The sequence below is a fragment of the Carassius auratus genome, unplaced genomic scaffold (genome assembly GCF_003368295.1).
Source record: "Carassius auratus strain Wakin unplaced genomic scaffold, ASM336829v1 scaf_tig00216178, whole genome shotgun sequence".
Taxonomy (NCBI): domain Eukaryota; kingdom Metazoa; phylum Chordata; class Actinopteri; order Cypriniformes; family Cyprinidae; genus Carassius; species Carassius auratus.
The window spans coordinates 1-17588 of NW_020528442.1; the positions used below are offsets into that span (position 1 = coordinate 1).

At 36.9% G+C, this 17588-nt stretch overlaps 1 protein-coding gene across 1 annotated transcript in view; it reads left to right on the forward strand.

Moving 5' to 3' along the window:
- Positions 1-234: 234 nt before the first annotated feature.
- Positions 235-17588, forward strand: part of LOC113097300 (protein unc-13 homolog A-like) — a gene marked incomplete at its 3' end in the record, with an annotated part of 32999 nt that continues 15645 nt past the window's right edge. The window contains exons 1-21 of the mRNA XM_026262539.1: positions 235-677; positions 781-1034; positions 1128-1169; positions 1261-1412; positions 1878-2060; positions 2374-2581; positions 3188-3210; positions 4246-4289; positions 4388-4463; positions 4659-4664; positions 6349-6423; positions 7501-7720; positions 8089-8316; positions 8479-8620; positions 9850-10019; positions 10992-11107; positions 11712-11875; positions 12237-12387; positions 13607-13675; positions 14828-14917; positions 15287-15427. Of these exons, the coding sequence (XP_026118324.1) occupies positions 235-677; positions 781-1034; positions 1128-1169; positions 1261-1412; positions 1878-2060; positions 2374-2581; positions 3188-3210; positions 4246-4289; positions 4388-4463; positions 4659-4664; positions 6349-6423; positions 7501-7720; positions 8089-8316; positions 8479-8620; positions 9850-10019; positions 10992-11107; positions 11712-11875; positions 12237-12387; positions 13607-13675; positions 14828-14917; positions 15287-15427 (2997 nt within the window). The remainder of the gene's footprint in view (positions 678-780; positions 1035-1127; positions 1170-1260; positions 1413-1877; positions 2061-2373; positions 2582-3187; positions 3211-4245; positions 4290-4387; positions 4464-4658; positions 4665-6348; positions 6424-7500; positions 7721-8088; positions 8317-8478; positions 8621-9849; positions 10020-10991; positions 11108-11711; positions 11876-12236; positions 12388-13606; positions 13676-14827; positions 14918-15286; positions 15428-17588) is intronic.

The window sequence follows — 17588 nt, forward strand, 5'->3', positions numbered from 1 at the left end:
GAAATTAACTGTATACAAAATTGAAGGTCTTAGATCAAATGCATATTCAGTCATTACTTGACAAAATCAGTAAATTTTGCTGGTGTGATGCTTCGAGATGTACTTTCCCCTCATAGTCGTGGATTTAGCCCTACTTAAATCAACCCGATAATCTCTCACTTATATCATCAGATGCTGTATTTCAAGCCTGAGTAATGTGATTCAGCTCTACAGCATGGAAGAAGGAGGAAAACGATGTTCTCCCGCAACCGCTGCAATGGACAGGATGGCACAGGTGTCCCTCAATATCCCCGACCCAAAAAGAAAACTTCAGCGCCAAAGAGAAGGCAGCCTAATCCCAAAGTTGCTCTGGTGTTGCGTGGGAAAATTCATCGTTTCTTGCAGGGATCTGCAGATCATTCTGTCCAGCCTTCAGGTCTTTACTGTGCTGGAATTGAAGAAGAGGATGAAGAGGGGGAAGAGGATGTTGAAAAGCTGCAGAGCTACTACAGGAGAGGATTAGCTTCAGCAGAGGTCTGCTGCTCACCTCAGGTGCCAAATGGACATGGGCTGGGAGTGGTTTCTGGGGCAGCTTGTGTTGGGGAAGTGGAGCTAAATCGAGAAGGAGGCATCAGAATTCCTTGCACTTTGCAGCACAACAGTAATTCTACAGTAGCTCAAAACCAAATGACCCAGATGTAAATGGGACTACGCTTTTGTCTGGTAGAGGACTTGATGGTGAGCCTGAAAGACAGACGGAGACTTTGCTGTGCAGGTTAAATATGGCGATGCTGGATGAAGTTGTGGAGGGAATAATGAAGACTATAAAGAGGAAGAATCAAGTGCTATCGTTGAGCACATTCTGAAGGAATTGAGAGGGATCAATAAAATTCAAGAGGAGATTTCAGACTTGAGGGAGTACCTGTCATCTGTTCATGGCTCTGTCGAGGAGGTCTCTAGCTGTGTAGATGCTGTCCTAATGGAGATCGAATGCATGCGTTCTGGAAACAAATCTGGTGTCAATACTTGGCCAGGAGCAATGAGTGGCACTGAGGGTCACTCCCTCCATACACACAAATCAGATAACACTGTTAGTATAGGCTGCTACACTGTTGAATCCTCAAATAGCTGTGGTGATATACTCTCAGAATATCAAGTCGTAGATGGAAGCACAAAGAGGCACCAAGGCAGTCAGCTTTCACTAGTGTTGAGACTTCAAACCACAATGAACATCATCCTTTATACAAGAAGCATCTAATCAAAGGTCTGATGTATCTCAAGGTGCAAGGAGAAGGAAGCTTAGCTTCGGTTACCTTGAGCGCCAGGATGGACAGGACTGTCCGAGCACCAGTTCTCTGTCTTCGGGTCAGAGTTCCAAGTCTGAATCTGATCCAGAAAAACCAACTTTGGACATGGCAAAGCAGGGGGTGAAAGTCAGACCTGGAACCCAGTGGCTTTAAAACATAGTGGGAGCGGAGATATCTGTGGAGCGAAGATGATTCTTGCTCCAGACAAGGCAGTTTTGAAGAGGTAGAGTGCTGCATGGGTGAAGTGAGCAGCTGGGACCCATCAAGAGCTGTAAGTACTTGTAAGATGGGCACCTCGGATCAATTTCCAATAGTATCTGGACACTACAACTCTCCTGTTAGCAAATAGAGGAGATTGGAAGCTTGTTATGATGCAGAAATGCTGCCTGAAGAACCTGGTTTTGGCTGCCACAATTGCAATGCACATGTTAAATGTCCTCAGAGCTCTGTTGATCAGAATTGTGCATCATCTTGTGAAAATTGTGTAGTTCCATTTAAAAGCCAAGTCAACAGAAGTGTGATTGTTGAGCCATCCAGAAACCTTCTATATGAGGTACATCACTCTGTAATCAAAATGTCCCTGACTGGAAGCCAGGCTCTGCTGATGACAGTAATGTGACGTTTAATGTGAAAAAGTTTGGTAGAGCAGTTCTTGATTTCAAAACTGCCTTGCGAGGAGCTCTGAAGAAGATGGATGGAGCTACTGCTACTACGCCTGGTGAAAGGGTCGAAGTCCATACACAGATCTCCCCATGTGAGGAACCACAAGGAATGGTAAATACTGAGACACCAAATTTAGACATGCCTCAAACAGAGATGGAGACTACACAAATAGAAACAAATTATTCTGAGCAGCCTCAAGCCATCGTTACAGAAAAAGGTTTCATAGAGATACCTCAATGCATCTCCACCAAAGGAAAACCTGAATTGCCTGAACATTCAGAACATCCTAATTCTCCAGGGTTGGACTCATCCACCAGTAATGCATCAGATGCTACATCTGGACATCCAACCAATGCTCCGTTTACCACAGTGTTTCTCTACAGACATTATCCCAGACTCTTTTCTCCTGAGAATCTAGCAGTAGAAGAGGAGCAAAGAACACTGCAGGGGAAACGCAGCCTCCACCGAGTCCTCTACAGAAGGAAGTAGTGAAGCAGAGCTTAGTCAGCGGGATGCACGTCGTCTGAAGTGCCTCAGAAGTTTCCAGCAGATCCTAAGGGAGAAGAGAGAGTCCAGAAGACAACTCAGTATAGGGACCATGTCAACATTTTCTGAAGATGATTTGAACCCAGGTATATTGAGTTTGGAGGCTCTAAACATCTCCTTCATTGTCACGTGTTAGAAGTTCTTCTGACGTTTCAAATTTTCAGTGTTAGTTAATTTCTGTGAAGTCAATCTTCTGAAATGTATGTCAGGAATTGAAAATAATCATTCTGGTGGCTATGCACATCAAATGTGACTCACAAATAACATTTAAACACTTGTTTAGCTATAAAATATCTGATTTCATCAGGAACGTAGCCAGTGGGTGTTTGGTCCTTTCCTGCAGATATATTACCAAGCGTCCTGCTGGGTGTTAAACTAATCTGGTTCCCCAGGCTCAAACAAACTAATTACACTCATCAAATTGAAATTAAAACAAATCAAACATGAAAGTAGAGTGCAGTGAAAATTTAGGAGCCATTATAAATGAATAATACATCTTAGTGAAACTTTTATGAACTGTCTTGATTAATTGTGAAATCCCAACACTTATGCAGTTCATGTTCATCCGCAGATGTACTGTAAATATGTTCTTGAACAACAAGTTTAATTGCTTTATGTCTATTTAAAGAGTGTTGTCTAGTTCTGGTTAAAATGGTGTGATAGCCTGTTGTGCTATTTATTGTTATTTTCAGATGGAAGCCAGGATGAAGATCAGGTTATATATTTTTCACATGGTTTAAAAAGTGCCTTGGTGTTTTATGTTCGCACTGCTAGAGATAAATGATGCTGTTTGAAGGTCTCTAGTGTGCATGGTGCTAACAGGCTTCCTTGATTTGGGTTTCCTGCATTGTGTTGAGTTACTTGTGTCTGTTTTATTTCGTTGTTTAAATCATGCCTTGTTCTCATGGCTTGTACTCTATGCTGCATTGTAAACATTACACACATTTTCAGTCTGTGTTATTGATTGTGGCTCATTAAAGTATCCCTCCCGGTTATACCGTATAAAATAGAAACTGTGATGGCAGATTCATTTTAAGGCCTAGGGTTGCTGAGTCAGAGTTTTATAGCTATGATTTTTTGTTTTGAGGGGTTTGGCATTACAAATGATCTTGCATTGGGAGGTTATTGATTTTGTTGCAATTACATTAACAATTAATCTCTTTTGGAGTAAGAAATGCTTCATTTAGTGCACAGCCTGTTGCCAAATGATGAGTTATGATGATGAGATAACATGGTCTGTGTTTTGACAGCACGGAGGTGGCATAAATGCTACTTCAATTATTTGTCCTAATTATATAGTTAACAAAAATATTCTAAATATAAAAACTTGTTTATTCTAGTTATATATATATATATATATATATATATATATATATATATATATATATAATTGCTTCTTTGAAAGATAGGCCTTTATCTTTCTGCATTCACATCAAAAGCAAAAATAATTTTCTCTTGTTAGACTTAGGTCTTGAAAGTAAATTAAATTGTGATTTTCTGACAGGAAGTTACATTAGAGAATTCTGAGCCTTTGCATGTTTAATCTTGCCTTGACTGGAATTGTTCTCGTGACTGGATCATTCTGCTTGTATATTCATGAATATAGTGAAATTCAATCAACCAAATGGCAGGGCTTTCTCTATTCCTCTTTCTCCTTATTTTCCATTACGTGCTGTTTTTGTTGTCTATATGAAGTTTTAACATTTAATATTTGTTTTAATGCATCACAACTTGATCATCCTCTCAACAGAATATCAATGGAGACTATAACAAACATCCGTGGGCCAAAGCTGGGTATGATCTCTTACTCATTCACTTTCACCGTTTTTGAACAATGTTGTTGTTTAGCAGTTTTTTTATTTATTCTGGAATATCCATATAAATATCTTTAGGGGAGGAGGAATATTTGGCATTGATAGCATGCCTGACCTTAGGAAGAAGAAGCCTATCCCCTTGGTTAGCGATGTGGTGAGTGATTTTGATTTGTTATTTTTTTCATATTGTTCCATATTGAAATGCAACATTTTCACATTTTTGGTAATATTTCCAATTATTTTCAGTTGTAATCTAAATCTTTCCAATATAACTAAAAGTTTAGCTGAAATATGATCTGATCTTTTGTCATATTTTTTTTCCTAATGCTTTGCTTTCCTTCATTACCAGGCCATGGTAAGTAAATCTTTCTATTAGTGAATGCTTTGTAAAGATTTTTTTAAGGTCTAAATTATTTAAGCTATAATACGCGTCCTAAAAAGACACGATGTTAGAAGATTCCAGTGACAAGCATTTTTTCCGTCCACACTAAAGACAAAAGTGCTGTAATTTTTTCACGCAAAAAATATAATATATATTGTACAGATGTAGTTTATATGTCAAAAATGATTGGTCCTCAGTGTGTGATACCATCATCTTTGGTCTGCTGCTCTATTCTGGTGTGATTGCAGAGCAGTAATAATATATCACCAATGAATAACCGTATGACATCCTGTCTCAGAAGGGTTTGATATTACAAGTGGTCTGTTTTTGTTTAAAATGGATTTTGGTGTAATTGGTGTAATACGTGTAATTTTCCAGCAATCTTGTAGTTGAATGTCTTCTCTACTCCCTTAAAGAAGGACATCTTATGTGACTAAATGCATTAAAAACCAGACAAGTGTGCATACGATTGAGAAGCAGAGCTTTATTTGAAGTGCTCATCTTCTCCTCCAGTTTACTGACATGCCCATGAGTCAGAAACTTGCACAACAGTTTTCATGCCAGCAAGCACTTCTTTTTATATAAAAGTTGTTTTAAGCTGAATATAAACAAAGGTTATTGCACAAATCGATTCTGAAAGGTCACTCGCTGAATTCGGTGGTTAAATATTTCTGTGTAATCAAACCTGGACACTAATGTTGCCCAATTTAATGTTGACGTGTACATATAAAAAACATTTTATCATTAGAATTTAAATATTTGCATAATATTAATATTAACATGCATAGAAGTTAGGAAGAGTAACATTATTCAGCAGTGCATTATCCAACAATAATATATTCCATAATAGTGGTGTTTATTGATTAATAAACATTGCTTTAACATTTCCAATATGTTACCCATAATTAGAGTGATAAACATTATCATATGTTTTATCCTTCATTATTTTGTCAAAATTGTAATATTTTTTGTTAATAATTATTAAGATGTGCCATCCAAATGATATACAAGGGATAAAATACTTATTTTTTCTTATTTTTGTTTTTCGCCTAGCAATGTAATATCGATCCTTGTACAGTAGTTAGCTTTCAGGCATTTTTCTCCATCGACTGAACCTTAACCATGACCTGCCAGCCCCGTCACTCACCCTGTACCACAATTGACTTGCTGAGTGATTGGGGGCTCAAGAAAAGAAAAAGCCAAGCCATTAGCATGTTTTGAATCACTGTCATTAGCTAAGAGAGGCTAAATTATACTCTTATCTCTGTTCTCATGGAAAATCAATCTTTGGCGCATTGGTCTGCCTTTAGCTATGTAACAATCACTGAGAGTTCAGCATGATGTATCAACAGTTTATCTAGGCTGGGTTTTGTATGTGTTGTTGGTACTATACTTTATTATTTACAAAGTTAACTATGAAATGCTAAAAGCCATTTAATTAGACCTGGTGCCATTAATGGCAGAACAGTGCTTAGCATATTAACGGGAATGTAGTAGAAACACACATAGAACAACATTTTCCAGGTGTTTAAGGAAACTTAAAGGACAACTTTTGCTAAACCCACTGGGAGAGCATAAAATGGTATAATGAGTGCTACAATTACTGATTGTTAATAAATAGGCTCATGTTCATATTCAACCTTTGCTCCCCTCTCAGTCTCTTGTGCAGTCCAGGAAAGCAGGGATCTCTCATGCATTAGCTGCACGCTCTTCACTGAAGGACGAAGAACTGGTAGGAGATGCAACAAACACAAACATCTGTTTTCTTTCTGCTTCTCACTTTATCAAGCTGTTTGTGTTATAACAAGACTAGCGACAGAGCTTTTGTCCTGCATTGTGAAATACATTTGAGAGAAACAGATCATCAAAAAAAAGTCTAGATGCAATGCATGACTTGGTTCTATCATTGTTGATTGGATAAATGGAAAATTATTGGAAAAGCCCAGTTGAACAGTTCACAATATGCATTTTAAAAACAGCCTGACATTCATGGAACTGCAAAAAGGAACAACAACAAAATAAGTTTCTACTCACTGGAAAGCCATGATTAACATCATTGAATACCATTTGGTCACATGTATTGTAACCAGTAACCATGTGACAGTTTGGTAAATAATGATCTTATTTGTGTCAAATGTCTTCATTAAAAAGTACTCACCAGGAAAATATATCATTTTTAACAAATTAAAAGAACGAATGATGTCTTTTAGCAGACTTTCAAAAGTAATATACAGAAGCAGACCAATCATGAGTAAACAAATTGTGTAACATTTTTACGTTAAAGATGTTTTTTGTCATTTTTATAGCTTGACAGCATCTTTTTCATTTGATTTTAATTTAAGTGTTTTTTGTTGCTTTTGTGTTGTAGAGATAATAGAGTAATTGTTGACATAATTCTAGTTAAAATGTCTTTTATCAAAATGTAAAGGTATCCTTCAAAATGCTTCTTTGGATTGATGAAAACTTTTTTTTTTAAATAGAAAAAGATGTATGCCACCTACACTTTATGTAGATGTGATGTGGCTCTCATTTGGTCATCAGTTTGACACCTGTGAGCCCACTTGGATAACTACACCTACATCATGAACCAGGACCAGAATTTAGAGTATCTTTGTACTCTTGCCTTTTTATGTACTTCTCAATGCTTCTGTCTATTTTCTGTTTGAACCATTCTTCACTACTTCATGATGTTTTATTTCAACACGTCCTACATGTGATCTGGGGTTTGTTTTAAAATGTCTTCTTCATGGTTGCATCTAGGGCCTGTTTATGGCAGAAACTGTTTTCAGTGTATTTTCTCTCTCTGTAGAAGAATCACGTGTACAAGAAGACCCTCCAGGCTCTGATTTACCCTATTTCTTGCACGACACCCCATAACTTTGAAGTGTGGACGGCCACCACGCCTACCTACTGCTACGAGTGTGAGGGTTTGTTGTGGGGCATCGCGCGGCAGGGCATGCGCTGCTCAGAGTGTGGAGTCAAATGCCACGAAAAATGCCAGGAGCTTTTCAACGCAGACTGTTTACAGAGTGAGTCATCAACCAAACACAGAAAAAAAAACAGCAACAGCAAAACAAATCTATATATGTATTCTTTCTTTAATCTTCATGCAACAATTACAGTAAGCTGTTTATTTAATTTCTTAGCAGTATCTGTTATGAATGTTACATCTGTGCCATTGAAAAATGCTTTTTTAATGAAAGTTACCAACTCCGTGAGGAGAAAGCATGTAAAAATTTGTAAGAAATATTTAAGATTATGCACTATGCAATTCATGAAATATATGCCAAATATGCAAAAAGTGTATAGTATTTGTCATGTTTTTGATTTCTTTTTTCATTGCATGTTTCATTTTGTGATTCAATTATGTCATTAAACACTTCTTTACGATTGCTAGGAGCTGCTGAGAAGAGCTCCAAAACCGGAGCAGAGGACAGAACCCAGCACATCATATCAGCCATGAAGGACCGCATGAAGATCCGAGAGAGGAACAGGCCTGAAATATTTGAAATGATAAGGCTTGTGTTCAATATGACTAAACTGAACCATGCTCAGCAGATGAAGGCCATCAAACAGACTGTGCTTGACGGAACATCAAAGTGGTCTGCCAAAATCTCCATCACGGGTACGGAAGCAGGGACAGCTGTTATTGCTCTCATACCTTTCTGTAATCAAGGAAGGTTTTATAAATGCAGATTTCTAATAGAGCTTTTAATGATATGCACTGTGCCAGCATTGGAATACATTTTCCCATACAAGAGTCTGTTTGTTCATGTGTTTTTTCCAGTGGTGAGCGCTCAGGGCCTGCAGGCTAAAGACAGAACTGGTTCCAGTGATCCGTATGTGACCGTTCAGGTTGGCAAGACTAAGAAGAGAACCAAAACCATCTACGGTAACCTTAACCCTGTGTGGGAGGAGACGTTCAATTTGTGAGTCTTTTACAATATTTTCTGTTCTCTTTGCTCTTTTGGAATCCTGTCTTTTATCTGCTGTGTTCTTATTTGCATTTCTTTTTAATGTAATCAGGAAATCATTGCTTAGGTGTTGTTATATGTCATCACTCTTGTCTCAGATATTTCTTCTAATGCTCTCGACGATTGTGACGATTATATCTTGTATCTCCGCTGTTGGTTGTAATATTGGTGAAGTAAATCCACGCTTTGCAACAGTAGGCTACCATTGTTGTATATGTTTGTGCGCGCTTGCCTTTAAAATCGGCATGTACTGCGCATGTCTACCTACCATACTGTGTACACGCATGACATCACGGTTTTCAAAGATTCCAGTATTGGGTGTTGTTTACACGTTTTCAAAAGTATGCTTTTTCATTCCCCAAAACACCATTTGGTTTAAATGAACAGGCAAAAAGCATAAAAAATTTCCCGTTCTCGGCTGAAACATCGCATAAACGGCCCCTAAGAGAACAACAAATGATTTACAAAAAAATTATGAGGAAGATTTTAAAGGTGAATTTTGAACTAGTTTGTTAAAAAGTGTTATACCGGAAGAAAGTACTGCATTGCATTACATTTGACAAATAATCTTATATGGCTTAATACAACATATAAGAAGCAATAATCTTTCAAATAAACATGGTTAAGCAGTGTTGTAAGACACCCTTAACCATGTTAATATTGTGCCTTACCATTATTTAATAACCTGTTGTTTTATAAAAGCAATAGCATGTTTTCAAGGATAGTTTCAAGAATGTTGGTAACCAAACAGTTGCTGGCAGCCATTTACTTCCATAATAAACAAATAAAAAATACAATGGAAGTCAGTGGCTACAAACAACTTTTGATTGTTTGGTTACCAATAGAAGAAAGAAATTCATTCAGGTTTGGAGCAATTGAAGATGAGTAAATGATGACACAAATTTATTTTTTGGGTGAACTGTCCCTTTAAATTTTTTTTTTTTTTTTTTAATGAAAATGAGATAATGCTTAGTTTATTGAATACATTTGTTTTTAATAAATATCACAGTAAAAAGTTCCTAAAAGTAATACAGTTAGGTTCATCAATATAACTACGCTGTTTACATTTGTCAAAAATATAGCAACTTGTGTTAATAATGATTAGTTGTCAACTTTGTTGAAATCTCAGCTCTCTTTTATAAAGCAGCTGGGATTTGTTCACAAATTTACCTTCTCCTCCCTAGTGAGTGTCACAATTCATCTGACCGCATTAAACTGCGTGTGTGGGATGAAGATGACGATATAAAGTCTCGTGTGAAGCAGCGTCTGAAGAGAGAATCTGATGACTTTTTGGGTCAGAGCATAATTGAGGTCCGAACCCTCAGCGGAGAAATGGATGTCTGGTACAACCTCGGTAAGTTCCTCTGCTTATGCATGTGTCACATGTGTGGTGTTACTGATTTTTTGTTTAAATGAATGATCTTTTTTATTCTCTAGGGCTTTGAATGTACTGTAGCTCTCCTGATTTTAAGGCATGATGTCAATTTGTAGACAAACTTGAAGTCTATTTTGCTGTGGGTCCCCTCTGGAATTTTGAAAAGGTTTTATGTTTTGTTCCACAAAATAAATTACACAGTGTTACATGAATTTTTAAACCTTCATGTGCAAATTTTTTTCAATACTGAAAGCTGAAGTTGCTCCACAAGGGCTAAAGAAGAGCTTATTTTTCTCATAAATCTAAAAGTGATATTTGAAAAACCCATTAGAAATTCTCAAGGGAACTCATGACTAGACACTGGTAATTTTCTTAAAGGTTTTAGGAATACGAACTGAATGGTTCTATAGCATGCCACACAAGAAATGAAACCATCTGTCTGTCTAAGTGTTGCAGTTTCCGTGCATGTCATAAATTATCTATGCCTAAAATATGAAATGTGATTTGTAATAATATGTATATATTATTTTATTCTTAATGCTTTAATAAGCCTGGTCCCAAAAAAATCTTATAATGGAATGATTTGCATGAAATGCATTTAGATCAAAGATAAGATTGTGACTTGCATAATGAATTAAATATGTCGAACATTAGCACTGGATCTTTTACAGTCAGTCAGATGGTCTACAGCCACACGAGTGCATAATAATGTTACAGAAAGTATGGTTTCTAAAACAACACATTGTTTGTTTCTGATGGAAATACTCAGTATTAGTATTCATTTTAAAGATTTGATGTCTTTACATTTGTTTTCTCTTGAAAAAAAGTTAAATGTAACTGTATCTACTGCTATGCATGGATCAAGGGTCACCATTACGAGATGCAATTTATTGAAGAATTGTGTTTCGTATCAGATATGTAATGGCCATGTGTTATCTTAAACTTTTGCAGAAAAACGCACAGACAAGTCAGCGGTATCAGGGGCCATCAGACTGCAGATAAGTGTGGAAATTAAAGGGGAAGAGAAAGTGGCCCCTTATCATGTTCAGTACACATGTTTGCACGAGGTAAATGCCTTCACACACCACTTTGAATTCTTTTTAGATAACAAATGTCTGTGTACACTACAGTGCAAATAATGTGCAGTTACGGTTTTTAAAAGAATTTACTTTTATTCGCGTGAATGCATTAAATTCAAATGTGACCATGATGATCTTCTATATTGTTTAAAAAAGATATGCTGTTTTTTGAACCTGTTCTTTGAAAAATGTATCATGGTTTCCAAAGTAGCACAACTGTTTACAACATTGAAAATAATGCAAAATACTGAGCAGCAAATCAGTATATTAGAATGACTTCTGTAGGATCAGGTGACATTTACGACTGGAGTAATGACGCTGAAGATTCAGCTTTGCATCACAGGATTTAATGACGTTTTAAAATATAATAAAACACTTATTTTAAATTGCAATTATTTTGTACAATTTTAACTGAAATTTGCATCAAATAAATGCAGCCTGGGTGAGAATAAGGCTGTGGAAATATTACAAAATCTAACTCAAATCTGACCATATCTAATATATTAACTGTATGCCTGAAAGCAAAAAACACACAATCATTTCTATAGCAAAGGACATCACCGAGCCTCTTTCTCCCTCTCTTTTTTTGTAGAATATTTTTCACTTTGTGACAGACGTTGAAGGTCAAGGTGTGGTGAAGTTGCCCACGGCACGAGGAGATGATGCCTGGAAGGTCTACTTTGATGAGCTTGCTCAGGATATCGTAGACGAATTTGCCATGCGCTACGGAATAGAATCCATCTATCAGGCCATGACGTAAGCCCTGGAGCATTTCTTCTGTATCCTGACAGTCCTTTGTTAATAGGAATTATCTGCTTGTAGCATTGTGTAACCACATCAGTAATCAGTTAGTTAGAACTATTAATCCTATTCAACACATTAAACCTGATTATGTGTTTATGAATGTAGTAATTACTCACCTCATGTTGTTCCAAACCCGTAAGACCTTTGTTCATCTTCAAAACACACATTAAGATATTTTTGATGAAATCCGAGAGCTTTCTGACCCTGCATAGACAGCATCGCAATACTAAGTAATAATAGTAAATGTCACTTTATTCAAATAATAAAAGCATGCTCCGTTTCTTCCTGGATGTCTGTGTCTCTCCACCTGTAGGCATTTTGCATGTCTTTCCTATAAATACATGCTGTCTGGTATTCCTGCGGTAATGAGCACACTCCTGGCCAACATCAACGCATTCTACGCTCATCCCACCTCAGTCACCAACGTCTCCGCCTGTGACCGCTTCACTGCCTCCAACTTTGGGGTAATGCAAAAACAACTGTGTTTTTGTATATATATATATGTGCAAACATGTAAAAAGAAATTAATTATTTTATTCAATAAGCATGCATAAAGAGACAGTAAAGAAACATGTTGTCATGAAAGATTTCCATTTGAAATAATTGTTAAAATAAATTATTTTCAACTTTGTATTCATGGAAGCATCTTGGAAAAATGTGTCACCATTTCCACAAAAATATTAGGTGTGACTGTTTCCAGCATTGGTAATATAATAAATGTGTCTTGAGCACCAAATCGGGACATCAGAATGATTTCTGAGGCATCATGTGACCCTGAAGACTGGAGTCATGGCCACTGAAACCACAGGAATGGATTAAATTAATAATAATATATTCAAGTAGACACAATATTTATAGTCAAATATATTAAAACAGTTATTTTAAATAGCAATGTTCTTCTAAAATATTTTGTAATATTTAATAATTTAATATTAATTATTAAATTAATTATTATTAATTTTAATAATAATTTAAATATTATAAAAATTTTATCAAACCTAAACTTTTGAATAGTAGTCTGAGCTGCTGAGTAGTTTAATGATACTGATGTGTAGTGTAATGATATAATCTGGAAAATCTTTCTTGAACATGCAAACACAGAAAAGCGATACATGCTTTTGGAATGTTGCTCAGCCAAATTCAAAGACCGGAATCACCTGTTGTGTAAGATATAATGTCACATTCGATCACACAGTGATAGTGAGTTTGACTGTTATTATCAGAGTCACATAAAACCTTTGATCCTAAATGCCCTGAGGCTCTCATACGACACAGATGAAGATGCTATCTTGCCAGCTCCTCCTATCAAAGCATAAATACAAACTCGCCCTTCTCCTGTAGGAGTGTTGCTAATACAAGGATTTAGAAAAGAGACAGCACGGTGAATAACTGAGAACTTCAGTGTCCCTGAACCTTTGAATCCCTTTTAGGTTGTCTCATTGCCATCAGATGGATTAATCCAAAAGCCAGTATGTTTTTGTTCATGTGTGTCCACGCTCTGTGTCCTTGGTTCAAGGTCTAGATCCCATTCAAAGTGAGACTGGTGTCAAAGAAACACATCTTGTGTTCTGACTCAATAACTAAACCATGCTTTGGCTTTCAAAATGCAGAAAGAAACAGCCAATCTTTTTTGTTTGCTAGATTTTATTCACCACTGACTCATTTTTCTCTCTGTTAATGCAGAAAGATCGCTTTGTTAGACTGCTGGATCAGCTCCATAACTCTCTCCGAATTGACCTGTCAACATACAGAGTAAGTATTCATCATGGTCTTTACCCTAACCTAATCTACAGACACAGTTTATGCACACTAGGATGCTGTGGTGTAAAATAAATTACAGCTTAGTTGGAAAATGACACACATTAAAAAATATTTTGCTGCTTACACGTGTTGTTATTTACCTTTTTGTCATCCCATTTTATTCTTTGTTGTCATACTGCATCTTAAATTTCTCAAGCTCTTCACTGAGACTGTTGTCTCCTTTGGAAACTTTTGACAAGGTTTTTATTAGGGGGAATTTATTTATTTATTTTAATACTGATAGATCTTTAGTCATCATTAAGTCATTAATCTTTAAAACATTTCATTATTATTTTATAATGGCCAGAATCAGAAAGAGATTTATTGCCAAGTATATTTGCACATACAAGGAATTTGTTTTGGTGACAGAAGCTTCCAGTACACAGAGAAACAACAACATACAGATAATAAAAAATAAAGATATGTGAGTACAATACACCTGTGTAGATATATACAAATGGACAAAATTTGTAAGTACAGGTGTTCTGTCCATCCATCCATCCCTTCTTCAAGCCACTTGTCCTCTGTATGGTCACAGGGATGCTGGAGTCTTGGGCTATCATCTCGGGCAGCATATTTTACTTTATTACTATAATTATTATTATTAATGATTTTTTTTTTATGGTTTAACATTGAAAGTGGGCAAATGGAAAAGAGTAAAACAATGCAATTCATGCATAATGGGCATTTTTTGCAAAATGTTTGATTGTGTGTAACAAAGTGAAAAAAATAAAAACAAATGTTAAATAAATTTTTTGTAAAATATTTGTTTTATGCACAAATCATGATTTGCCAATCAGTTTTCATATGTACATATATTTGTTTATTTAGAATCATGCATTTCATTTCAGAACAATGTTCATTATAATGCAGACTGAGATGCAGCCAGTTAGGTCAATAGATATATATGTTTTTCCACTGATTTTGAGAGTGCCTGGCATGTATACATGTTATAAAGATTTTTAGTCTTGATCGGTAAACATAATGCGTGTGCATAGATAAGTGATGCGTTGTTTGTTCTTCCTTAAGTATCCATTTTCCCTGTCATAATGTGCTTCTCACTCAAGCTTCCTGTGATCTTCTTTCTGTCTTTTTGATCTCCAGAATAATTTTCCAGCCAGCAGTAAACCACGTCTAGCAGATCTCAAATCCACTGTGGATTTGCTGACCAGCATTACATTCTTCAGACTGAAGGTAAAATAACGTACCTCTAAATCAGATCAAGCAATGGCATGCTGTAGCGACCTTCTTGTTGTTTTATAAAGGGATGTAGGTCGTATTTGTATTACATATATTGAGTGACGGATCCTATAGAGATGAGTAATTCAACTGTGTTTCATATATTCTTGAGTAAACGCTCTGTCGTTTCTGTCTGCCTGAGTTCATACCGTAGAAGAAGATAATAGAAGGTTTGAGATGAAGATTGATTTCTTTGTGCTGTAAGAGAGAGGCTTTTGTGCGGGCTTTCATAATGGAGATTAGTCACTATTGATTTGTTAGCGGGTGTTACATTGTTTTTTATATAGATGTATTCTTGTCTTCTCTGGTGCCCCCTGTGTCCAGGTTCTGGAGCTGCAGTCTCCCCCGCGTGCCGCCCATGTGGTCAGGGACTGTGTGAAAGCATGCCTCAACTCCACATATGAGTACATCTTTAACAACTGCCAGGAGCTGTACAACAGACAGTTCCAGCCGGCCGTGGAGCCTGTGAGTAAACACACTGGCGTCATGCACAAGTGTATGTTTGTGTACACACAGATGGGATAGGTACGCTTGTGTTTGACAGTAAGTTTGGATATCTCTGTTTAGATGATGTCATTATCAAAGGTTGAATTTACTCAGGGGTAATGCCATCATTTCAAACTAGGACATCAGCCTGAAATTAATAATAGTTTCGAATTTATCTGTAACCATAGAGACCACATTTGTACATAAAGGTCAGGCCCATGAATCATCAGTACAATTCTGAGTTTCTTTCATAGACTTTTAAATCTTTCTATCTGTCTCTCTGTCTATCTAATCTGTCTATCTGTCCATCTGTCTATCTGTCTGTCTGTCTGTCTATCTGTCTCTCTCTCTATCTAATCTGTCTGTCTGTCTGTCTGTCTGTCTTCTTTCTGTCTTTCTGTCTATCTGTCTATCTGTCTCTCTGTCTATCTAATCTGTCTGTCTATCTGTCTGTCCGTCTTTCTGTCTATCTGTCTCTCTCTCTATCTAATCTGTCTGTCTGTCTGTCTATCTGTCTCTCTCTCTATCTAATCTGTCTGTCTGTCTTCTTTCTGTCTTTCTGTCTATCTGTCTCTCTGTCTATCTAATCTGTCTGTCTATCTGTCTGTCCGTCTTTCTGTCTGTCTGTCTATCTGTCTCTCTCTCTATCTAATCTGTCTGTCTATCTGTCTCTCTCTCTATCTAATCTGTCTGTCTATCTGTCTGTCTGTCTTCTTTCTGTCTATCTGTCTCTCTGTCTATCTGTCTTTCTGTCTATCTGTCTCTCTCTCTCTCTATCTGTCTGTCTGTCTGTCTCTCTCTCTCTATCTAATCTGTCTGTCTGTCTTCTTTCTGTCTATCTGTCTCTCTGTCTATCTAATCTGTCTGTCTATCTGTCTGTCCGTCTTTCTGTCGCTCTCTCTATCTAATATGTCTGTTTGTCTTTCTGTCTGTCTGTCTGTCTGTCTGTTTGTTTTTCTGTCTGTCTGTCTGTTTTTCTGTCTATCTGTCTCTCTGTCTATCTAATGTCTGTCTGTCTGTCTTCTTTCTGTCTTTCTGTCTATCTGTCTATCTGTCTCTCTGTCTGTATTTCTGTCTATCTGTCTCTCTCTCTGTCTATCTAATCTGTCTGTCTTCCTGTCTGTCTGTCTGTCTGTCTTTCTCTCTATCTAATCTGTCTGTCTGTCTGTCTATCTGTCTCTCTTTCTGTCTATCTGTCTCTGTCTCTCTGTCCGTCTGTCTGTCTGTCTCTCTCTCTGTCTGTCTATCTATCTGTCTGTCTTTCTCTCTATCTAATCTGTCTGTCTGTTTGTCTTTCTGTCTGTCTGTCTGTCTGTCTGTCTATCTGTCTTTCTGTCTATCTAATCTGTCTGTCTGTACGTCTTTCTGTCTCTCTTTCTGTCTATCTGTCTCTGTCTCTCTGTCCGTCTGTCTGTCTGTCTGTCTGTCTGTCTGTCTCTCTCTCTGTCTATCTATCTGTCTGTCTTTCTGTCTATCTAATATGTCTGTCTGTCTGTCTGTCTGTCTGTCTTTCTGTCTATCTAATCTGTCTGTCTGTACGTCTTTCTGTCTGTCTATCTGTCTCTGTCTATCTTATCTGTCTGTCTGTCTGTCTTTCTGTCTGTCTATCTGTCTCTCTTTCTGTCTGTCTGTCTCTGTCTCTCTGTCCATCTGTCTGTCTGTCTCTCTTGTTCTCTGTCTGTCTGTCTGTCTGTCTATCTATCTGTCTGTCTGTCTGTCTGTCTGTCTGTCTCTCTTTCTGTCTATCTGTCTCTCTGTCTGTCTATCTGTCTATCTGTCTGTCTGTCTCTCTGTCTATCTAATCTGTCTCTCTGTCTATCTAATTTGTCTGTCTGTCTTTCTGTCTATCTGTCTGTCTGTCTATCTGTCTTTCTGTCTATCTAATCTATCTGTCTGTTTGTTGTCTTTAACTGTCGTTCTATCATTTTATTTCTATATCTATGGTTTTCTGTATCTATCCATTTGTTTTTAATTTATTTAATCTTTTGTTTTGTCTGACTGTAATTCCATTTAATGTTCTGTAATTTCCTCTGACGTATAATGTTGTTCCTTCTCTTGTTTTGTCTGTTGTTTTCTGTCGTTCTATCTACCTGTTTATCGATCTTTATCTGTCCATCTATCTCTTTTTCTTTCATTATAT